The 25,347-nt window shown below is 39.6% G+C and overlaps 1 protein-coding gene across 6 annotated transcripts in view; it reads left to right on the plus strand.

The window, feature by feature from the left end:
- SLIT3 (slit guidance ligand 3) overlaps positions 1-25,347 on the plus strand; it is a 521,231-nt gene that overhangs the window by 427,573 nt on the left and 68,311 nt on the right. For all 6 annotated transcript variants that reach the window (XM_063348618.1, XM_063348619.1, XM_063348622.1 and 3 more), the window contains 6 exons: positions 2,118-2,186; positions 3,246-3,317; positions 3,515-3,586; positions 10,157-10,228; positions 14,785-14,948; positions 18,937-19,061. In XM_063348618.1, coding sequence (XP_063204688.1) covers positions 2,118-2,186; positions 3,246-3,317; positions 3,515-3,586; positions 10,157-10,228; positions 14,785-14,948; positions 18,937-19,061 — 574 coding nt within the window. The remainder of the gene's footprint in view (positions 1-2,117; positions 2,187-3,245; positions 3,318-3,514; positions 3,587-10,156; positions 10,229-14,784; positions 14,949-18,936; positions 19,062-25,347) is intronic.

Raw genomic sequence — 25,347 nt, forward strand, 5'->3', positions numbered from 1 at the left:
ATCTATATACAGCAAGTGACTTTACACTTGCTGAATATGAATATCCATGGGAGGTGCAAATGTGGCATAACTCACCCATACTCTGGTTTATGAAAATTTGCCTCAGCAGAGCAGCCCTTGCTACTTTGGAAGGGCTGACTGTGTGCTGGGCAGCACTGTCACTCCATGCTTGTGACCCTTGTGAGTGGAGCGATTGATTTGTTCAGTAGGGGTTTCTTTCATTAGGAAAGGAAGTTGCTTTTGATTAAAAATTCAAAAGCCTGTAGTCCCGCTTGTCCAGCCTAATCCTAGCAGGAGGTAGGTCAGCTCCACCGCATGCTCTAAGGCAGCTCTGCCTGGATGGGACCCTGTGCGCAGGCAGAGCGGATAACCATCAGACTGGGAGAGTTTAGTTGGAGTAGTTTAGTTGAAGAGAGAGCTGAAGCAGCGGAAAATGGTAAGAGGGCATTATGCTGAAACAGAAGGGGGGGGGGAACAAAATGTGACAGTTACAAAATGTATTATGTAAAAATTCTGTTAGTGTTTATAGATTTTATTTTTAAATGATGTAAAAATAAAGTTTGTGGGAAAATTTTCTTGGATTTAGTTTACACAACTATCTCTGCGTTGTTACAGTTAATGTAGAGAGGGAACGTACGGCACAGCAATAATCTATTGTTGTTGTTTGCTGTAGTAAATGCAGAATAGTGAGGTCTGTTGCCAAAGAAAAAGGAAATTGTATGTGTGGGATAAAAATTCTTAACATGATTATCGGATTATATTTTCAGCAGTAGAGGCAGCACATTAAGTGTTCTGGTGTCTGTGGGCTGCATTTCCTTACTACGCTTGATTACCCTTCAAAACATACCACATCAATTGCATTGTCTCATGTCTACCTTAGCAAAAATCCCTCAAAGTATCTTGTAAGGAAGGGAAATGTAATTTCATCTTTTATCCTCGCCTGTGGAGGGAGAAGTGCGTTTCTCCTACCCAGTACTTTCTGAGAAGGTTGGATATGGCTCCTAGCAGACGTCTGGAGGATCATCTTGCCATTGTCATGGCACTGCAGTGGCCACTTTTCTGGAGCCTTATTACCTTGGTATCTGCCAGGGATGCAGTTTCACCCAAAAGTCAAGGTCGAGCAAAAGAACTCCAGCTCTGCCTCTATTGTTTTGTAATAAACAGGAAAAGCCCCACATCCTATTGCTACCACAGGTCAGCTGTGGGGTCTTGAGTACCCATGCGCTCTGCTGGGCAAACTTTTGGTAAGTATTATATATTTTCAGGGTTTTTCGCTTGGTTACTGAATGTTCGTGTTTCTTCAGTGGAGAAAAACTGCAAAATGCAAGCAGTGTATTCCAGGAAAATGAGGATGTAGGACTATCCCAAAAGTCCTTAGTTCTACCGTGCGTGTCTCTCAATAGAGACACATTCAGTGGTGTCTCAAACAACTTCCCCCCTGAAAACACAAGCTGTTTTCTGAAATACACTTAGTGCTTGTTAGGAGGAGCCAGTATTCAAAGAGAACTTGGTCTTTGGTCTTCAATTTGAACCAAGTTTTCCTCCTATACCAGCATACTTCGAAAAGGAAGGGTGAGGAGGGTGCATACGCCATAGTAGGAATCGCTGTAATGGAGGTGGCATCAAACTGATGGATCCTTGTGTTTACACTGGAGTAAGTGCAATGCAGGGACCTGGAAGCGCGGCTCCTCTTCCAGTTCTGACTGTACAAGGAACTTACACGCACAAGACAAAAACTGTCCTCACAGGGTCAGTCAGCACTCGGTGTTCTTACAGAAACTTGGTAAAGGTAACTTTAACTTTAGGGCACAAGGCACACAGTTTTTCTCCCCTTCTTCAGCTGCTGTCATAGAAGAACCAAATGGCTGTTTCTGTTTGCTGTAGACCAGAGATTCTTTATTCAATTTCAAGTCTTAAATAAATAAGTAAGCTACTGTAATGCTTTGCATGTCAGATAATTCACTCCTAAAGGAGAAACATAGTTTCAAAGCAATGAATCGAAGATAGTTTCCTTAGTGACTGACATCGGTGCATTGGACCTCATTCATGGTGCAGATTGAGTGACAGGAGTTCTTGTTAACGTGTTTGTGTAATTGTCAAATCTGACTTCTTTTCAGATACCTGGAAGGAAACCATCTGACTGCTGTGCCGAAGGGGCTCTCTGCCTTCAAACACCTGACATTGATGTAAGAAACACGTGGTTTCAATGTCAAGAAAATTACATGACTCTTTCTGCACTGTGTTGTAGGTGGAACATAAATAATTAGTATTTGGGGGGAAAAAGACCCACAAAACTCAAAAACCTTCTGTAATTTGAATTTGAAAAGAATTTCACAGTGGCCACAGCTGCCGATAAGTGTTAATAAAGTAGTGGAGAAAGAGCGAGGTGACTGGGAGCACCAGAGACCCTTCCTCTGCAGGAGTTTCCAGCCTCTGCAAGGGGACTGAACTCTCACACAGGCTGCTACAGTTTCACGTGGCAGATTTATCTCTGCGAAGCTGTAAAGGTCGTTAACAGAGGAGACGGCATTAATTTCTTCTAGGTGAAGCAGTATTTATAATGCTAAGGCAATGAACATTTGCATAGCTGTTTCTGCTATGAACAGTCATACGGACAGACACACAACTGGACTTTTTTTCAGTAAATTGCTCCCTGAAATACACAGGAGTGAAATTTCTTGGCTGAACTATTTATCAAAAAATTCCAAATGCTGTTTGAATCAGCTGTGGATACTCAAGTAAATGGGCAGAACAACCTCAGACAAAAACAACACGGAGGGAAAACTGGAATCCTCTGTTTTAAAACAGTGTTTTATTTGGAAACATCTCTAATATTTTTTTCAAGGGAGAGCAACAAAACAAAATGTTCTGTTTGAGCCTAAAAGTCTTTTTTTAAATGAAAAAATGGAATTTTGTTGTAGTAGCTGACAGTGTGAAGAGCATATGGAAATGGTATGCCTGTAATAAATTGCAAAGCAAGTTGGTACAGTAAATATTCACCCGCAGTTCTATCATCTATTAATTTATCCTTCTTCAAAAATTTTGCCTATATTCACTGATATTTCTTTTTTTTTTTTTAATGTTATATGCTGGAAATATGCCTTAATATTTCTGAGCCTGAAACTTTTTAGGGGAGTCTGATATGCTTTGCTTTTTTTTTCTAGATGCAGATATTATGTAATCTTTAAAAAGACTTATTTCTCAATTCATACATAGAAATTATATTTTTCTCTGTGTTTCTTCAGTGATTTGAGCAACAACAGCATAAGCGTGTTGGCCAATTACACCTTCAGCAACATGACTCAGTTATCAACACTGTAAGTAGTCCAAAGTTTTGATAGCGGTTTTAATTGCTTTTCAGACACCATCCTAGGTGTTGAACAATTAGTACCTGTCTCGTTACTTAAGCAGGTGGCATTCCGTGCTTCTTTGTGGTTGAATTAGGAGTGAAATAATCAAAGACGATCCAGTGTTGTAACTCCAATGTTGTCACTCTGTTCTCTCATTCTCCCAGCATCTTGAGTTACAACAGACTTCGATGCATTCCAGTCCACGCGTTCAATGGGCTCAGGTCTCTCCGAGTGCTGTAAGTACCACTTCCTGCATGCAGCTGAGTTGCAGCTTATTAGAATGCAGTTGATGGCAGGGAGGTTTTTAACGAGCAGATGGCTTTCACTTGATCCAGTAGTCATAAATATTTTCACACAATTAGCTTCAATGTACTTGTACTTGGGTGCAATATGTCAGGTAATGACTAGAGCAGGTGAATGCTAAACTTTGAAAAGAAGCAATTACATATTTGCAGGGTGAATGACTTTACTCTGATAGTTCAGGGACAAGACTATCATGAAAACAGGCCTCCAAGAGGCTGCCTAGAGTCTGTCTCTTCTACTTGAACAATGTTTGGGTGCCCCACGGGAAACAACTTTTCTCTTTGTCTGGAAAAAGTTGATGATGTTTTCAAGTGTGAGTTTCTATTGGATGCTTCAGCAGCAGTGCCTCTACTGAAAACTTGTGCGGTTTTGGAATATTTTCTATCGATTCAGGTTTCTGCAGGCAAATTTTTACATAAAAGAAAGTAATCTGAAGGGAAGCAAGTTGGAAGTCCCCGCACTGAAACAATGAGTGAGTCACGCCAGTAATGCTGAGGTGCCTGTCTCAAATGTCTTTAAGTTGCGAATAAGATTTCACCTCATGTTGACTGGTGGCACGCTCAGAGATGTCCACGTGTGGTTTCTTTCTTTGGAGATCCTTTTGTGCACTCTGTCTTTCCAGTGTAGCTGCTTTTAGCAGCTTTCTGGATTGAACAATTTGCTTACAATCTCTTCTGAAAGTCGTTGTCTTTACCTCGTCTCGGAGTGTGGGCTGTGGGCCTGTTCCTTGCAGCAAGCAGCCCCCCCAGGTTTTCTTAGGCATCTGCTAGACTGACTGCTGCTTCAGTCTCATATTTACTGTCTCTTGCTCCCCACCTGCCCCATCAGAAACAAACCCTGAGCTGGGTTTGCTCATTGTTTGTGTGGACACGTGTCACCGTGTGCAGCTGTCAGGACAAGGTAGAGAAGCCACCTTCCTCCCCATGGCCCAGCAACACAAGTTGGGTCATCATTACTTGAACAGTAAACAGAAAGCAAATAAATTAAATAGCTTATCTGTGATGAGATTATTCAGCGTGCTGAAGGAGAAAGAGCTCTGGACACTGAAAGCTCAGGGCAGAGGAGTTGAAGAATATGTCCTGAGTGCTTTGAAACTTCACATCAGTGTTTTCTCTATTTTTTTAAAAAAGTTAGATGTCATTCACATGCAGAAGTTTCTGTGAATTTAAAGAGCAACGGTTGCAGTCCACTGACTGCGTAAGTGTGGAATTAAGGTGTCAACATCGGCAGTACTGCAACTGTGGAAGCAATAAGGCAATGCTCTTTGGCCGAGTGGTAAAATAGATGTCTAGGTTTCAACCTCCTAACTTACAAGACAGCTTTACATTCCCAGTTTTCATTATTAAAAACAAGAAAGATACGTGATTTGGATTGGTTGTTTTAAGTTTGGCTTGGGACTCTTCATTTCTAGTGCACTAGGATGGTCACATTGAGCTGTTACATGAGTCCTGAAATTCAGCCACAGAGGAATATATTCTGTTTCATGGCCAAATAAATTATTCCATATGGAGCTGTCTTGTGGCCTGTTTCTGTTATGCAAGCTAGCTTGATTAAAGCTAGTTTGGGGCTCTTTACCCTGAATTGCAGTGTAGATAGACCATGCCTCACTCTTTCCAAGAGCTGCAATTTGTCTTTTCACTTCGGTTGTTGCAGGCCACGTATGGACAGAAAACAAAGGGAAATATTTTAGTAACAATTGCTACATGTTGGCTTTTTTAAATGATGTACTAATCAAATTGAAAAAACATCTTCCTCCTCCTTCAAGAGAGGCCCTCCCTGTCTTGCACAGAGCAGCACAAGTGAAATGAAGCCTAAATGGAAATCTCTGCCTCTGCTCCATGCATTTGGAAGCCTCCAGATTGATTTGATTTATTATGGGCCACAAAACTCTGGTATCAGCTACAACTTTTGCCACATGTCATCTATGTTGTTATTAAAAATCAATTCTCCAGAGAGAAAATGGCTTCCGAGTGACAGTGTGAAATCTGTTATTGTCAGCTATTTATTATCCATATTCTCAGGGGAATTTAAAAGAGAAAACATCAGCAAAACAATTTCCACATTTTTTTTTTTTTTTTACAAAAAGAATATAGACATCTCATTACCATTGGTTGTGCATGCCTTTGAAGATAGCAGACCCTTCTCATACAGGCTTCTGTGTCTTCCAAATTCTGTATGTTTTCCTTACTTTCTGTCTCTCTGTAGTAAATAAAGTAAATGTGTATTTGAAAACCAGAATAATCATAGATGTATGGTGAAGTTGATCTTCGACAGATATCTGGTTCTGTCCTCTCGCACTTTTCAGCACAAACGCAATTGAGAAAACTGCAGAGTCAACATGTTTCTGTTTAAGCCTGAATATCTGTCAGTGTTGAAACAATCAGGCCTTTAATCTTCAGTCTTCACACGGCCTCTCCATAATGGCAACCAAAGGGTGCTGGGGAGCAATTTCAACATAGACTCTTAAGAATTTTTTAAGTAAGCAAACGTTAATATCAGTAGGGTTTTATACCAAAGCTATTGCAGAGAAAAATTGTGATTTTGTTTTTTGGTTTAGTTTTGGGGTATTTTTTGTCCAAATTTAGCTTTTTTTAGAAGCAAAATGTAAACAGATTTAAAAAGCTGAGATGTGAACTGATTATCTTAAAGATTATTTTTATTGTGTGACAGTGTTACAACTTCTGACATTTTGTCCTTATTTAATTAAGAGTCAAAGTCCAGAAATAAAAATACTTTCTCGGATCACTAAAAAATTTCCATGTTATATTTATGAAAAAAATGCTAAAATGAACTACAGAATATTCTACTAACATGAGATATTCTAGTTTTACTGGAAACTAATGGATATTTACTGCACTTCGAAGCTCACACAAACATAGTAATATGTGTGATGATAAGGCTACCACAAATGCTCTTCAGGCTCAATTGGAACCACTTTTGGCAGTATACTCGCATTGCTGGATGCTGCACTGAATTGACCTGACAGAAATATTATTTGGCTTTGTTTGTTTGGGCAGGTTTTTTTGCATTGCAGAATGAATCCTTGTACTTACCATGTAAATCTGTAAAAGGCGCTGGTGCTGTGGGCACTGAGCAGTGACACGGCGGCTCCCTGATGAGCATTGAGCAGTGACACTGTGGCTCCCCACTTCCTCTGACACCTGAGTTGTGCCGGTTCCTGCGGGGTTTGCCATCCTGCGGGGTTCAGTGTAGGTGTTTGCCCTTGGTGGGATGTGGCTTTGTAAGCTCAGCCAAGCTTTTGGCCACACTTCTGTCTTTCCAAGGTAGATGACTGTTTAGTGAAATAGCATCCCCTTTGTGCCTATAGTAATTAACATTACAAGACAATGGACTAGGAGGCAGGACTTGGGAGCAGGTAGTAAATAAAAAAAGGTTACCAAAAGGATACGTTTAGTTCATTTCCTTACCTGAAGACAAAGCAGTAAGTCAGTGGATTACATGTAGAAGAAAGTTTGTATTTCAAGAATTCAAGTGGTTTGTTGCTCTGAGAGGAGATCCCCATCATGTTAAATTCATACCCCTGCTTCTTACCAGGATTTAGACAAGAGGATATCTACAAGTTGTGCTTTTGAGGGAGAACACAGACACCAATGTGTGTGCTTTAACTGTCCAAATGTTTAAGATTTTATTTGACCATTTGCTTATTATGATTTTTGGTATAAAAAATATGTTCCTGTTGTTGATCCAAGAGGAAAAAGATTTTATTGCACTGTTGAATTCTCAATTTATTATTGTGGGGTTTAAGTTTTTTAGCATTTATTATTTCAGTTTAGCTGCATGGGTGATGATGTTGCCGACATGATTTTTTCATTAAAATGCAGGCATTTGCATCCATGAAATATACCTCAATGTTTGAGATATGTAGTCAAGCCGTTCATTCCAAATGGTTTTATATTTTTGATCGTTTTACCTCCTTACAGATAGATGGCTTTGTCATGCTTCAGCTTCTCTTGGAAAAATTTTCCAAGACATCTAGGAAATAAAATGCACCCCTTCACAGAATAAACACAACTGACGTGACATGAAGATAAATATAAGTTCTCCCGTCTGTTCAGAGAATTGTCTTGCACATCTTTAAGTAGTTTAAAAGATCATAATGTAAGCTCATTATGAGTGCCTGCTTATTTAAATATGCTAATTTCATTGAAGGAGGGAACGCTTTGATGACAAGTTGTTGACCAGACCTGATCTTGCATCCTCTTACCAACAAAAATACTCCTTATTTAATAGCTGTGGGGTACGTCTCAGTCAGCTGGTCAGTCTGTATAGAATGAGTGAGTGTGCTTTATCTGGAGTTACTGTGTGGGAGCTCATATCCTTCCTGTTCCTGGTCAGCGTAAGTGCTTGGACATCCGAGTATTATTAGTAGTAGCCAAAGCCTAGGGATGCTTAAATGAAAATTTTAGAATGGGGATGTTGGAAGGGGGAGTTTTTGATATACTGGTGTGAAGAACTGGAGAGGGATGCCCGCAGGGTAATTCTGCTGTAGCTTTTGTGATTTCGTGTTCTGCAGAAAAACTGCACTACAATAAAAAGATAGAAACTGCAGCTGCGATGAGCAGCTGTGAAAAGTGATCGTGGTAACATTGCTTATGATCATGGAGTTCACAGCCCCGTGGCACGGCCCAGGCTCACAGGACACAGGACAAGGTGTATCTTCTCCTGGGAAGTTGGGCTTCCCTTACTCTGTGTGTGCTGGTGTAAGGCAAAATGTAAAGGTAGAATTCAGAAGAGTTATAAGGCATCATGTAGACCATGGTGAAGCTTATAGTGGCGTTAGGGCGGAGAAATGGAAGAAAGGATGCAAAAAGGTATGATTTTATTTTCATCTGGGGCTATTGTGTATTTCCATGGGCCAGATGTTTGTTTTGTTTTAAACAAACTCAGTGTGCACTGTTTCAAGCATCTGTACGGTCACAAAAATAAAAAATAAGATGTGATTGCTGTGTTCCACAAATCACCAGGTAAATTAGAAAATAAATGACTCAAGGGAAAGAGCAGCTACAAAACTGACACACAGCAAGTTTCTGCTTTCCACCCTCCTCTGCCACGTCTGGAGCACTGACAGCAATTCCTGGAGCTGGGAAAGAGGACATAAACAATACACTAGTTTTGCTATAACAGAACCAGCTCAGGGGAGAAGTGCAAAAGAAAATATAATTTTAAAATATTGATGTCCTTTTCCTTTGCAAGTTTTCTACCAACTTTTGTTTAAAAAACAGCTAGTGAGATTCGGCAGAAGCTCCTCCTGTTGGTTCCTCATGAGTTCTTTCTGTCTGTTGCTGTGTGAAGCAGTAAGCTGGTATTCAGCGACATGCAAACTAGAAAAGTTAGAATAAGCTATCAATATTTTTCTCTATGTTATTTTGTGCCAGATAATTATCTAGTGATACGGAGGAAGCAGCAGCTGAATAGCTGATTTTATTTATTTATTTATAAAATAAAATCTGGCATGGTTGTATATCTTCTCTGCTGCATTTTCTGGATAGTTTTTACGTAATAGTCATCCCAGTGTCCTGTGCCCTCCCACACACTCATCTGTTGCTGCCTGTTTTGCTCTCTGATCATCCCCTCAGTGCTGCAAGAAGTGCTCTTCCTCTCGGTTTGGCTGTCACAACCTTGAGTGCTGGTGCCTTACTTCGCAGCATGGCCTTCAGTTGCAATTGCAATGAAAACCAAAAGTAATCACAACTAATGATTTTTACTCTGGTGTCTGACACTTTGAATATATGTATTGGGCTCTACAAGCTGCAAGAAAAATCTTTCCGTTTATGCTTGTCTATGTGACACACACACAAATTAATTTCTTAGAAAAGAGATAAAGTGGCTGCTTAAATTGTCCTGGAAACACTGGAGAACCCTTTCGCAAGAATCCTTAAAACCCTGCTAAAAAAATGTTAGTTTCTTTTTGCAGGGTGACTAATGCAATAAAACAACTAATTTCAAGTACTTTCCCTGGTAGCATAAATGTATTTATCAAGTGCATTTTAAAAACAACACACAAAGAGGTATTTCCTACTGTAAGAATGGGAAACTAGAATGTGAAAGTGCAGCTATATTTGCCCTCTCAGACCCTTGCCTCTCTCCTAGGATCTCGCTGAAGTCAATATTTAATTTAACTTTCACAGTTCTTATTTTCCTTGTTCTGTTTTTTTCTGTGTTTCAAGCTAATGGGATTCTATAAAAGCATACATGTCTGTATGTGAGAGTCTACTTGTCATCAATACTCTTTTAATAGCATAAATAGTATGTCACCTTTTTAATTTAAAACATTAGTCACCAACAATTCTGATTGTATCATTATTTTAAATGTCAACATCTAGAAGTAGAAGTAATAATGCATGGAAGCTCATGAGTTGTGAAGCTATAGAAACTCTCAGAGAAACAAAATTAAATATCCTTCTTAAGCATCGATTCCTTCACTTGTGGGGAGCAGATCAAATTCTGTGGTTTGATACCTTCTTGCTTCTCCCCTCTTCTAGGACACTCCATGGAAACGATATTTCCAGTGTTCCCGAAGGTTCTTTCAATGACCTGGTATCCCTGTCCCATCTGTGAGTACTTCTGTCTGCGTTCATCTGTCTGATTGATGGTTTCAGATTTATAAAACAGTAGATATTCTTACAAATTCGAGATTGTATAGCTTTTCAGGTTTTCCTGCTCATTTTCCATATTCTGCTCTGGATATTCGTAGCGGATCTGTTCAAATTAAAAAAAAATACTAGAACCTGTTGTTATTAGTTCTCAAAATATTTTCTTAAGGAAAACCAAATGAGCAAATGTGACAGTTTCCTCTTCTGTGGACTTTGTGTTTAAGGCTTTCTTTCAGCGTTGGCTGTGTGAAATGCAGAGTCTGTTATGGTCTGAGAGTGAGACAGGAAACCTCCCACAAAGAGCAAATATTAAGCAAATGTGAATTCTTTGCTTAATAAGTGTCATATGTTTTGCATACTGAAATGTTGTCAGTATATGAACTTGTTGATGAATCACTGCTTCAGACATATATATTTAATCAGATCGAAATTGGTCATTTCACAGCATTTATACTTTGTTCCATAATTTGCAAAAATTATTAGATGTTTCAGATGTTTCAGGAAATTACTATTGTATTGGTGGAGGTCTAGGATATTTTTAAATGCAGTTCAGTTGATGAAAGAACTGTAAAGACAAATAGCTGCAATTGTTACAAATTAAACCTGAAGTGTAGCAGTTGGTGCCAAAAGAGTGAACAGAAAATGTTTTTTCTCTGAGATAATGTGTGATACTGCACGTTATTAGGCAATGCATGTAAAGGAAAAGTAATTTTGTGTAGCATGTTTCTTGATTACTGTCTTCAAGTCATCAGAAGGTTGGGTATGCCTTGGTCATTTTGTGAAGTGAGTAGTTTCACAAGTTGATACGGCTATTTTCTGCTCTGGTGCTTCCCTCTTACATGTGAGTTGATGTTGATGTATACACATGCCAAGGCATACAGACAGACACGTGCATTTAACGTAGGTTTTGTAGCTCCGTTTCTTTCTTTGCAACCTTAAACATGCCCTCCAGAACACTTGCCTGAACACAAGGTTTAGTTCATATTTACATATTTTCTAGACAGCAAATACATCCTCGGATGCTTTATTTCTGTGTAGCAGTTTTCTGTCTCAGTTTCTCTCTAGACAAAAAATAAAGGCATCTCAGATTGGTAGGGACAGAAATCGTATGTGAGATACTTAGGCAATTTCAGCTTCAACTGAGAAACAACCCTCTCTGTTTTGAGCTTACACCTTGGTATCTGAGTCAGAGAAAATATTTGGTTTGCACAAAATGTGTTTCTTCATCATGTTCCCAGTATAGTCAAGTCATTTTATTTGTTGTTTGGGAATGAAAGTCTGACTGGGCTGAAGCCCTGTATCTCCTTTTGGAAGCGCAGTGACACCTTCTGTACTGGGAATCTGGCTTCTGTGGGTATTTTTAGAACTCAAGAGATAAACATATCATGCCCCATTTGTTTGGATTTTCCTCAGGGTTTACTTTAAATGAAGTGCAGATACAATTTTCCTGGGTAAACCATTCACCTTAGGGAGTGATAAAAACCCCTTTGGCCCAATACAATCACTGCAGTCTATCTGTTTAGATATATGTGCTGCCAGAAATGTAAAATACACAAAGCTCAAATGAACAGTAATAAATAGGATCCATAAAATAAATAAGACCTGTCTGGGGTGTAATTTGCACAGTTGAACAATTGAATTTTACAGTGCAATTGTGCTCTGCAATTTCTTCAAGAGGATTCTGAAACTTTTAGCTCTTCATGTGCCAGAAAAAGCTGTGCTTATTCAAACAAAGTCATGCATAATTGAAAATAAATTCATTTTGAGCTCTTCCTGATATATAGATCTGCAAGGAGAAAGCACGCACGTGGGATAATTTTGAAAATGATACAAGGGGTCCCTACTCATCAAACTCATAATGCACGGAGAACAAAATCTTATGTTAAATTTCCAAGCTGCGTGGTTAAGAGTAGGGTGGGTATCGCGGCTGGAGAAAGCTACTACCGAGGTGTTGAGCAGGATGATCAGCCTGGACCTTCTGCATCAGCACAGTTTGGAAGGAGCAAGAGGGAGGGTATCAAATTGACCTTTAGAATTGCAAAGATGTATTTGTGTAGCATAGACAAAACTATTGATTTTAGTCAGTCTTTTGTAATAGCTTTAAGTTGGCTTGTAATTGGAAGAAAAAACCTGAGATCTAGATACTTCAATCACTTTTTCCGTAGCTGTTGAAAGTCTACAAGAAAACGTTCACCAAATTTCCTTTACATCGTAAACATCATATTGTTGTAATGTAACTATTATAACAAACTGTGTGCCTGATACCCCTCACTAAAGACAGAGGACGATTTGTGTATGGTGTACACACACTGGTTTTGTTTACTATTTATTACTTTATTTGCTTGAATCATATAGTGGTCTATTTAAGCCATGACTCTACTGATTTATTTAGTTCAGAGCAATGATAAAAATGTTACGGCGCTACTGAAGGATCACATATATTAATACTGAAAAAGAACCCAAAAAATTTTCTCAGTTACGTCAGTTCCCACATTTGCTGTCCTCACTATTCACTGACGCACACAACTCTGTAACTGATTCAGTTTCCCAAATACCGTCTGGGCATAAAGTGACCCCTCGGCCCTCCCGGGACTCCGCAAAGGAGCCCTTGCTAATGGATGCTGTGTCAGACATACTTTCAATAAACAGCTCGGATTCCTAATCCGGGGGAATCATCTCATCTTTACTCAAATTTATGTTAGTTACCTATAAAAATAAGCTGGCCTCTCCACTATTCCTCCACATTATCATGTCTGGAGTTGTTTTCATTGACTTTATTGTAAGTTGCCTCAAAAAAAGAAAAAAAAAAAGTGCCTAAGAGAAATATCTGCACAACATTTTGAAAATGCTGCTGGTGGTATTTCAATTACAGCACAAGATATTTTTACCTTCTGGCAATGTTTTGCTATAATGGGCAAAGAAATAGAGAGAGTATGCTAGAACTCATGAATGAATTCACTATAGTTCCTAGAAATGAAGGAAAAAAAACCAAAACCCAAAACCACAAACAAAAGAACTGAAAGATACATGTGATAATTTCTACAGTTGTACAACAATGTTAATGGGAATCTTTCCTAGTATCTATGAAGCAGCTTTATTTCTAATGTAATTTATAAGGATTAATTAACACAGTAACTAGCTTTCCATTGTCCTCCCACTCCCATTTTATATATGGCAGTTGCTCAGTGCTTAAGTTAATTTCTGGGTGCAGCTTTCACTGCTGCATTTTGCTTGACCTTGGACAGGTGAGCCAGTTGATCACAGTTACAGGGTCAAAAAGTCAACCCAGGAGGTTTTTTCCATTGTAAGCAATGGATTTACAGAAGGAATGGATGGATATTTTTTAATACTGTGCTGCAGTACACATTTAATTTTGATGAATGAGCCCTAGACAGGGTTTGAACCTATGAACTCTCATTATGAATCTGTCTAGGGCACAGTGGGTTCATTAGTCACTCCAATAGAAATGTATCAACAAATTTACTGAGGTTTCTATCTTAATATCCTGTCTGATATGTTTTTCTTTGAAAGAAGCCCGAGTTTAAAATACCGTCTTAAAACCAGTTTATAACGTATGCAAAATAGTATAGCCTAAAACCCAATTTGAATTACTGGTTTCTTTAGTATCTCTTCCCTATGCTAATCTTTAGTTAGTTAATTTTCTTCCAGTGGCAATTCAGGTGTTGTACAGCTAAAGTCTTACAGTTACTTTCAGCAAAATAAATCGGACTTTCAACATGCATTTTTTCACACTTTCAAAAATTAATTGTTTTTAAACTGACTTTTCTGAAGTCTGGACTTTGCTTGTAATTGATCGCCTGAAAAGACACTTTCTTTGAGAGAAAGAATAATATAAAGGAGTCAAGGCAGCACCTAAATTTAAGGTTAAAAGTTTTCTTTTGGATAGATCACCATGAATAATGAAAAAGTTCTGCGAATTGTAATTACACTGTGCGAGTGCATCTACTTCAGCCAGATGACCTAACTCAAGTGATGGGTTAAACAGCAAATGCGTTTTCAAAGCCAGAAACAAACTTAGCAGACACCAGGTTGCAAGTTTTAAAACAGGGGTGTCCTCTGTGTGTATGTTTCAGCTAGTGAGGAGACATTAACATGAGTCATCAGATCCAGACTAACTTACACAAGTCACTGTTAGAATATGCTCGCGAGGGCCAAAGACTTAAAAGAAACGAATGTGATAAATTTGATGAAAGCAATATGTCTGGCGACGCTGCTCAAGCACAATTGTTTGAAAAAGTGATTTATTTTTTGAAAAAGCGATTTGCTGTTAGGTATTTATACAACCTCCCTAACTTATCATGGGAAGAAAGGAAGAGAGTGGGAATACTGAAGAAGATAAATCTAAAAGACTTCCTGAATACTCAGAAGATCTTTCCCACATTTTGCAGTAAAGCATTCCCATAAAAGTGTAGAATAAAATGTGCCTCAGTGAGATCAGGGATGCTGTCTTTGTCTGCAAGCCAAACTAACTGCTGTTAATTGTTTTACACCACTAGGGCTCTAGGTACCAACCCTTTGCACTGTGATTGCAACCTCCGCTGGCTTTCCGAGTGGGTGAAGGCAGGGTACAAAGAGCCAGGCATAGCCCGCTGCAGCGGGCCTGACGCCATGGTGGACAGGCTGCTGCTCACAACGCCGACTCACCACTTCCAGTGCAAAGGTAGGAGCAAACTGGGAGGCTCCCTCTTCTGTCCTGTTGCTTTTCCCTCATAGACAGTGCTTTATTTTTATCCTCTTGGAAGGTGTTTGGTTTTAAAGTGAGTTGGGGGGGGAGTTGGGTTTGGCTTTATTTTCTGAACCATCACATTACATTCAAGTTGCATTTTGGAGTGTTCTCCCATAAAGTGCAGTTAACTGCGCCGCTGGAAGGAAAAGCAGCAAACCTCAGAAGAGTTCGGATTCCTGTTGCTCGCACCAGATTATATAATGGCAAGTTAGCATATATGTTAGAACTTATTTGAGCAAGTAAATTGGTTTTGGCCTTCTACCTACCCCAGAAAACTTTGGTAAAATAAAGGTGATTTTAAAAATATAGAGCACTCTAGTTATTATGTCCATTTACTTGAAAACTGAGAAACGGAGAATTCTGCTCAAAAGCAAATATTTACTGAAAGTACATTTTCATTTGAAGATCTGCAAACTGTCCTCATCAGCTCTGTATCAGAAACTGTAGATTATGGAAAACGTTTCATAGAGAAACATGACTGGAGTGTACATTCATTCATTCGGGAGAGGGTTGAGGTGCAGCTATTAATGGTTAGGGGGAGTCAATGATAGGAATATGCTGCATAAGAGGGCAGTTCGACAAATGATAAGGAGCACACTCTCTTGTGGCTAAAGTAAGTAGCTTATTACTGAATGTAGATTAACATATACCTGTATGTTCTTACTGTAAAAAGAAGGTTTGGAGGTTCGCTTAGGTTACTGGCAAGTGTGTGAAGATGGAGCTATTATTTATAGTGGAAAAGATGGGTCAGCAGTCTCTCTTAGAAATGGAAATGAGGGCATAAAGCCTGTTTTTATGTCTCGGAGTGCCATGCACATTTACAGTACTGCTTGGCAGCACGATTTTATAGAGGCTGGGATTAAACTGCTGAACAAACAAATCATGGTGTTGAGGTGGGTTTAGAACACAAGTTCCCAAGACCAAGCTGAATTTTATTTCCTTTCAGATATATTTTTAATAACTGTAACCTTATAATTTAATTACTTTGAAATGTCAGTCTCAAAACTATCAGAACTCTGACTATAATTACAGAACTGCAGACTGTATAATAGTTTCCCAGATGTGAAGTACAAATATACCCTAAATACTAAAAATACCAAATAATGTACTTGCTCACATGAAGTGAAACAAAGAAAATTATCATATTTGCATATTAAACAGGGTCTGAAAATGTATCCAGAAAGAGAAGCTAGGTGACTGCTTTGTTCTGAAACTGTGACATATCAATAGTTATACTCACTTTCTCTCAAAACTAAGCAAGCAACTCTTAGGCCAAGAGATAAGTAAACCTGTGGTCTGGACCGTTAAAAACAGCTGTATATTTTTAATGTAAATATTAGTTTGGCCCACTAGAAAGCTGGTGGGCTTTCTGTTATCCCAACTGTCACCGTGGTTGTCTTTATCTGAATAGAAAAGGAGAAAAAAGTTTTGATTTGGAGGTGGTCTTTGGACAAGCAGAAACTAGTGATGGTCTGGATGAGTGGCAGTATATTCCAAGAAGCGCCAGGCCCTAGCAAAATTCACCTTTTCTCATCACAATGCATAAATTTTGAAAAACAACTTATGATTTGGTAGTCTGACTGAACCTATGTCCTACCTGCATGTTTAAGATCCAAAGCCTCATGCTACTCTATGTGGAAATCAATGATGCTCTTTTATGGTAAAGCAACACGACACAGAATGTCCAAGGATACCACTGTACTCCTGCCGGTGTCGATTCAGTCCTAGCCCGAGTTCTGCTGGCACAGAGCTCAGGGTGGGCTGAGCCCCCTGCCCCCCTAAAAGCCTGGGTCTTTGCTGCAGAAGTCAGCCCACGCTGAGCTTGGGACCTCGAGATGCTTGGATAAAGGTAGTGCATAGGTGTCCTCTGTGACCTCCAGTAACTTTTACATGAAAAAAAGTAAGTTTAACTCATTGCTGTTAAAATTATGATTTTAGCCTGTGACTGAGCAGAAGGTTATGTCTCAGCTGAGCCAAGAAAATAAAAGTATGTAATGTGCAAGTCATGCAAACTCAGCTCTGCTTTTTATTAAATTGCCCTCCTAGTTATGCAGTAGAGGAAAGGAATGTGCTGGGCTGAGGGCACTTTGCTATATAGATTTATAAATCAAATCCACAAGGGCAAACTAATGAACTACTTAACTGCTACGAACTAACACTGTTCTTACTAGCTCCTACATTGATTAGCTTTGATCTATGCCATAGGAATAAATGGAAAATATACGCATGTGTTTTATGAAATAAATAAATAATAGAACAAATTCTGGCTTAGTGACCTCTAAATCTAGAAAAGCAGCACTGCTGCCTGTCTCATGAGCTCTCCAAGGAGCTACCTTCATATATTCTTCATATATTCTACCTTCAAGACACAAGTAGCACAAGTATATCGCATTCCACCCCGTCAGTGCCAGAAATTCAGATGTTATTTCCTCTTGCTGTCCTAACTCCAAGTTAAAAACATGTATGGCATTTCGCTAGACACAAATGCAAAGATAGAAGAGGATGACAATAGTCTTTTATTTTTCATTGTTTGGATTTGTTACTTCATATGTATTTTTTTCTTCATTATTGCCTGTTGTACTCTGCAGTCAGTGGCCCTGTAACACCACCATCAGTATAGGGTCAGGATACAGCCTTCACATTGCAGGTGCTTTTCAGCTGGGACTCCTTGGTACACATTTCTGTCATGCTTTTACCCCCTGTTGGTGCTGTGCAAGTATTCAAAGTTAATAATGAAGGTTAATATCTCATACAGGATGGTCCAAAGCAAATCCTTTACTGGAAGAGATTTTTTTCATCCCTAATTTTGGTAACCTTCTACAGCTCCACCTTCTCTCTAACGTCAAATATAAGCTTGCTTTCTTCACTTTCAGGATGTTTCACAATTTACTCCTATCATGCGCAGAAGTTCTGTGCCCGCTTCTGATTACACAGCCCCAATTTTAAGTTATTTTAAAATGTATTTCCTTAAAAACGAAATAAAATTATTTTAGGATCTTTACTGCCTGATATAATTTAAGACCTTTTAAAGTGTTACATTTTATTTTTTACATGTAAAAGCCGTTAACTCAAATAGTCGATATTTAGCCACTTCAAAATCACCATTTCTTTAACTATAAATATAACTGTCTAAATTAGCTTTCTGTAAAATCTCAACAATAAAATAATGATTGACTTGGTGCCGTACATGTTCTCGTTATTGTTTTGGTCTGTGTTAACTTTCCTGCTGACCCACAAACATCACTACTTCTCTGGAAGAGTTATGTTAAAAAGTGTGGTTTGTTAAATGGTTTAAATGTGGCCAGGTATATTCACCTGCAGACATTTACATCTTTGCATATTTGTCTTTGTTGAGTTTTGCTGAGATTGCTGTGTTGGTAATCATTCTTCTGGGCAGAAGAGGAAGAAAATAAGTTTTGAACTCTTAAAATTAAGGATGGTAGAACACTTTGCACCTAAATATTCCCATAAGCGTCTAACTAAATCTTTCTTATGTATGTTTTTCATTTCTGCTGTTGCATCTGCACTTTCATTCTTGTTACCAGCCATAGAAATGTCATGTTATAGTTCCCTAGGGGTTGCTATTGCAGAATTTCCAGCACTGAGTGAAGGAAAAATTGCTGAAAGCCATATATATATAAGCCCGCTCTCTGGAGATCCCCAACATGTTTTTTCAGCATGATGTTTGCATGTCCAGGACAATATAAGCATCATTGAGACTTGCCTAGCACTTGATTTAAGTACTTAAAATCTCCCTAATCCCTGGGAATCCCATGCTGTTGCGTGAAGTTGCACCCACAGCATGTACGTTTGTGCCAACGCAGAGTGAATACTGCATTAGGAAAAAATGTACGTGTGAGTACTGAAAGTATTAATTTTGTAATCCAGTTCTCTATTAATGCACTGTGTTTTGCCTTTTCAGAGCCGGTAGATATCAGTGTCGTGTCCAAGTGTAACCCCTGCCTCTCCAATCCATGTAAGAACAATGGGACGTGCAACAATGATCCAGTGGAGTTTTATCAATGCACTTGCCCTTTTGGCTTCAAGGTATGACTACTAATGAACTTCATGAAAAGCAATAAAGTGTTCCCCATCCCTTCTGTTTTCTTAATTGTTGTACCACGAGAAGTCCAATTCTACAGGCAACTGAGCTCAAAAGATCCCTTACTGGAGGAGATTGTGTGTGACCTTTTAACTGTGCCCTGCTACAAATTTTATCCTGTGCAGTAGGAAAGGTGTTTCTTTCTCTCTGTGCCGTGACTGTACAGATCAGCCGGAGCAACTTGCTCTAGTTGACCCTACTTTGAGTGGGGTGGTTGGACTAGACGATCTCCAGAGTTTGCTTCCAACCTTGGGCGTTGTCTGCTTCTGTGATGTAGACTTCCCTATGAAATGTCGAGTTGATTGTATCTTCCTTTTCATTTCTTTTCTCTTTCCAGCAACAGATGACCATTTCATAGGCTGCCAGGCCAAAGGGGAGGCAGTTCAGATGAGATTTAAGGGCCAGTTTAGTCCGTGGTGACTGAATGTTGATACTTTCTCGCTTACATCCGTCTCAGACTGATTAGCAGAAAGGTGATAACTGAGTAGCCACAACCGCTAGCTCAGTTCTCTCTGACTTCTGAGCACTAATGTCCATAGAGTGGTATGCAAAGGTGAAATCCTGTAGATGCCGAGCATTGTGAGCGTGCAGTGTCACTCTCTTGATAACACATTTGAAAATTGGAAAATCATGTCGTTGAATGCCATTTCTTCCACAGTGATGTATAACTCCCATTGTTAACACTGCATCATGAGAGCTTAAGGCTACCTAGACTTTGTTTCAGAGTTGATATAACTGGAAACCTAGCTCAGTAGTCAGTAGCTGAAGGATTTAAGTATAAGTAATAAATGAGGCATATGATCTGTTCACAGCCTGGGGGGGAATTGGATATTATGGACAAAGAAGTAGGTTGCATCCTGTAGACTGTGATTTTATTTGCCTCGTTGGATATTTCTTAGAGAGTCTTGGTCAGTTGAAGCAGATGCTTATAAAACCCAGAGTAATAAGAACTATAGGGGAAAAAAAAAGAAGGGCAAAACCAGACACACACGTGGGAAGTAAGCACAAGTATCTATGTCTTACATTCCAGGTAGGATTTAGGAATTAGTTGGTTCTGATGATATCACCATTTCCCTTCTCTGTTTGTCTAGGATACGTCCCAGATGGTAAGAGAGTAATTGTGGTAGATCCCTGAAACATTGGAAAAGGGAAGATGTAAAACTTATTTCTCCTATTTCACCTAGTGGTGAAATACCTACTTGGTACTCACGAATAATAACAATTCTCCTAAATAATCGAAAAAAAACATTGGAAATTTCCTCTCATTAAAAATCCTTCTACCCATTGGCATATCTACCAGCAACTTTTCTAAGATCTTAAAAGACCACATTGTCAAAAATTCATTCAACTGAAACTAACTACTTGGTAACGATAGACTTGCCTTTGAAATAAAGGAAACTGCAGCTGTTTATCTCCTCGGGTTCATAGAACAGTCATTTTAATTTGATGTTTAACATAAACTAGGTTGAGTTCTTCAGATGAGACTAGGTGACTGCTAGGATAACTTGAGAAGTAAAAGCTTTCAAAACTAGCAGGAAAATACATAAATCTTCGTGTACATCTTACTCTATAAGGTACATGTTGTGGAACAGATATCCAGGTGGTTCAAAGTAGAAATGTGTTTGTTATGAGCATCTTTTTTCTTCCCTTAGTTTTTTCTTTTTCTTTATTTTTAATAGTATTTCTGTATTAGCAAATGCACTAGTCTAGATGTGTTTATACTGCTAGAAGCCATGTTTACAAAGGGAGGATTTATTAACAGGAATAATCGAGAATAATCCTCTAGTTATATTAGCAATCACTTCCTAGTGTACATTAGAGCTGGATATGCATAGTTTTACATAGAAAGGTTTTGATAAACTCAAAGTGACTCATTTAAACATCTCATAGAGCATCCAGCTTTTCTCCTCTCTCACACGCTTTCTCAGGTGACATTCAGTGTGTGAATGTAAAACCTAAACCCACTTGTGTGCTTGTGAGCACCAAGCTCCCATCCAAGCATGGCAAAGAGCGAACAGACCCAGGCATGGCACTTAGAGCAGAGTTTAAGAATACTGACAGGATAACAGTACAGGGAGAATTGGTGGAAATTTAATAAGCAAAAAAAAGAACTGCGTGTCTTTACCACAGGTTTTTGAATAAAAATGAAATTTGACAGGTCCAAATGCAAACCATATGAAAGGAGCACTCTATCTACCACGCAGTTCTCCACCAGAGATTCATGCTAATTCAATAACAATACCTTGCTTCCTTCTCACCAGCCAGCACCAAACAGCTCTATCCATCTGGAAGCTATTTCCCAGACCTTGATAAATTGCCCTAAATCTGCCCTCTCAGCATTTGTTTTTCCTTGTTTGATGTAGTTTTTTGAAAAAATCCTGTGTGGAAGAGTGCATCAATGAGGTGAAAAAACCCACCCTTTTTTCAAATGTAAGCTCATTCGAATGAGCTAACGGCTTTATAATGTTCCCTGGACGGGGACAGACAGTTACAGACCGCTTTCTGGGGTTTCTATGCTCCTGCTAGCCTTCAGAAAAAAAAAAAGAGTAGGCCGACTAGCAGAAAGCTACCAGTTAACTGTGGTTGCAAAAGCCTATAGTTTTATTTTTTGTTATCCTGTTGATGATGGCTCAGTCTCTTCTATTCCATGATCACAGAATCGGTTTTGCTGTTGAATGCATACCTTTTGGGGCTTTTAGCAATGTGTAAGGCTGCCTGTGATGGGTTTGAGTAAACTTAAAAGTGAGATAACTCATGGACCGCCTGAGCTGAGAGGCCAGTGGCCCGGGCAGGTGTGTGTGATGACAGAAATACAGATTGCTCACTTAGGAATGGGAAAGGCTGGGTGCTGATACCTATCTTTGCTGCTGCTCTTTCCTCAAAATGGGTGATGAATGTGTTTGCTATAGATAAGCCATGGTTGAAACAGTGGTTTTTCGGTTGTTCTTTTGGGGACGAAGCCCCAAAGACAGTGGGAGATGGTGTGAGAGTGCCACCTACGGCGACTGGGAGGCTGCACAAGCTTGAGCGCCAGGGTGCCGGCAGTGCTGGCAGGAAATGTCTATTAACGGTCTGAAACTTGTGTTTTCATATTCAACGCAGACATAGGTGTAATTATCCAGCATTTTTTTTCTCTTCTCCATAGAATTCTTTGAAGGATTATTTAAATAATGTGTGTGGTTTAGATTGTGAAGTATGATTACAAGTAGAGAAATGGAGCTTTCTTCTGCTTTAAATGCTGCTGGCCACCTGCAGTGCAAGTGTGTGTGAGTGCAGCTGGTGGCTGGTAAACAGATAACGGTACCGTACTAATTCATTTATCCTGCAGAGTGTGTGGCTTTTATGTATTCCCATTGATACTGTAAAATCAAGTCTACGCGTGTTAGAATTCCAGAGAATAATCAAACTTGCAATCAATAAGCCATTGAGAAAGGATTTACTTGAGTAGCTGCAGTGAAAACTAAGGTTAGTGAAACCAGCACTTCGTGTATTTTGCTGTTGTTCTGCAAACGCCCTTTTGGAGATTTTGGCTGATTTTCGCATCTTTCATACTTTTTTTTTTTTTTCTTAAAACTGAGGTAACAACAGCTGAAGGAGAATAATTTTCTTTCTTCCAAATACAGTTATTTGTAGAACTGGGGAAATAGAGTTTAAAACACATCTTTGTTTGATCCGAAATGGAAGAACGTTGTCAACCTGGAATATGAAATGCGGTACCTGCCTGGGCATCACCACAGCCTCTTTGATTGCTCTGATAAATGGGAGCCTGAGCTGTTGGGATGAGGGATGTTTGTCAACTCTGGGTTCTGCTGTAACCGAAAGCTGTCTGAAATAGAAAGTGAAGGTAGGTAAAATTAGTATAGCACATGTCCCACGCTTCAGGCAACAGATGCTGGTGCTGCTGCGGTAGAGTTGCTCTGTAAATTTTATCCAATTCTGTTCACCTCCCTGTTGAGTTCAGCCAGTGTCCTGACTTTCCTAGCAGCACTGCAGTATCTTGAGGGTTCAAGCAATTTCACCAGTCATCCAGAATGACAGATACAATTGGAAAAATCCTGGGTAAAGCTCTTGGGGTTTGGAGAGACAGTATTCTTTGCAGCCAGACTCTTGTGGTGGGAGGCATTACAGTGAAGCCAGAACGATATTTAGTGAGGAGGCTGGCTCCAAAGTTCTGCTAGGAATTTGGCTCTTTCTGCTCACCGCCCCCTGCGCCAGGTTTTCGTCCCTGAAAACAGGGTTAGAAATTGAGAATCTCAGAACGAAGTGTCTCTGGGATATGCAGGATTCGTGTCTATCACATGTCGTACACAGCTATAACTAATGTGCCAGCACTTGAGCGGGTAGGTGTAGCTGAGCAGAAGCTGTGGCTGCTCAGCACGGGGCTAATGAGGAGGTTCTATCGGTGCAGACCCCGTACCAGTCGCATGGACTCAGTGCTGTGCTGACTCCGACGTTCGCTCAGGGGGGTGCACATGGCCTTGCGTTTGCTTGGAGCACGGGCAAGTGAAGTTTGCTGTATTTGCACTTTGTGGTGTAAATGTATTTCCGTAGCGTTACGTGAGTGATCTGTCAGGGTCCTGGAATAATGACTGGTTTGGGAGTATTCAACGTAGAACTGATGTTAAAACATAGATATGGTAGTGTTTGCTCGTGTGCAGATATCCTGGCCGGCTCTTGCCGCTCAAGGCCGAGACAGTGCATGTTTATTCCAGTGGGCCAGTTTCTCACTTAGTTATGCTGATTTGGGTGGGGTTATATGAATGTATTATATGAGTGCAGGGTTTGGCTGCTGATGCATGCCAGCTGTGTGAGAGTCCATGCCTGGTTTGCTAGGCTAATACTGTTTGGAAATATAACTCTGTGCTTTTGTTTCTTTGGATCTATTAACATATGCATATAAGTCCCCATATACATCAGTCAGTGCACAAATAAATCCCCCAGTTGGAATTGCAGAAGGAGCAGAAATTGGAAGAAGCTCTTAAAGCAGCCTGCCCTCGTCCACGTGAGACAGGAGAGCAAACGCTTCTGCCTTCATGTGTTACTCTGTCTTGGCCTCGTTCCTCTCCCAGTGTCAGGGTCGGGGGGGACAGACAGTGGAATGTAAGCTCAATGCCAAGTTTTCATATGAAGAAATCAGTGCAGCAAAATATTGTTTGTGTGAGGTGATTCCGCCTTAAACTTTCATTCTGATAAATTCTCCTGGAGCGTGTTTTCATGTGATCTGGGGCATTTTATTTTTTCTTTGTTTGTTTTAACCTTACTTAAAATACGTATTAATAAATGTTGAAGAAGCGTTTTCCACTCTTAGTAAAATAAAGCAGAAAGCCTTTAGGGATGAGAGGTGATGGGTGGCCACGTAAAATGAATAGAGCTGTATTTGTGTATGGATTTTGAGGGCAAACATCGGTGTCAGCAGTAGGTGGTTATAGTTTCATATAATGCTCCTAGGGCAGAAAAGCTGCAGAAATCACAGTATATTTCCTGTGTGTTCTTATTCAGTAAATCTTACTATGCATCAGTTAGACTTGTGTTTCTTTCTTTTTACCCTTTCTGGTATAGTAGGTCGAAAGAAAATGGAGATTTACATCTAGAAGAGCATAAAAATGAAAGGCTTAAGGAGGGATTACCGCCAGAGTTGCTGGCTGAAGGTGGCGAGGCATGCATACACCCACCGCAAGCCCTGTAAAAACCATCGTAATGTATTGTGGCGTGCCCTAATGAGGGCTCTTAACAATAAAGCCAACTCTGAAGAAGTATTTCCATTTTTGTTAAGCCAGCAAGAAAGCAGATGTTGAGCAGCTTCGGGCATTTGCTGTGTTTGTTCAGTGCTGCATCAGGAGAAGTTCAGGTGAATAGTAAGCCATACCCACAGGTGGGCACCATCATATTCATTCTTTTGTCAATGTGGATTATTCCCCCCCTGCTTTGTTTCTGCTACTGTTTTTCTGGTCTAGTTTGAAATGCCTTAAGAGACCAGGCTTCCAATCTTTCTTTTCCCAGGATAAAGGAGAAGTTTTTATTGGCATTTAGACTGAATTTCAGGCTCTTGTTCTTATGTTTGCCTGGTGCTATTACACTAAATAATAATTTTTCTTCCTCTGTGGTTTGTCTGTCTTTCAGGTGATTGCTGGTTGCTATAACTGTGCTTAATCAAGTTCTCTTTAACCAGCTCTTAATTTTCTGCATCCCACCATTTCCGCATAATTGAACCAGTTGAAGTAGTTGGTCACA

This window comes from Chroicocephalus ridibundus, chromosome 11, assembly GCF_963924245.1.
Source record: "Chroicocephalus ridibundus chromosome 11, bChrRid1.1, whole genome shotgun sequence".
NCBI lineage: Eukaryota > Metazoa > Chordata > Aves > Charadriiformes > Laridae > Chroicocephalus > Chroicocephalus ridibundus.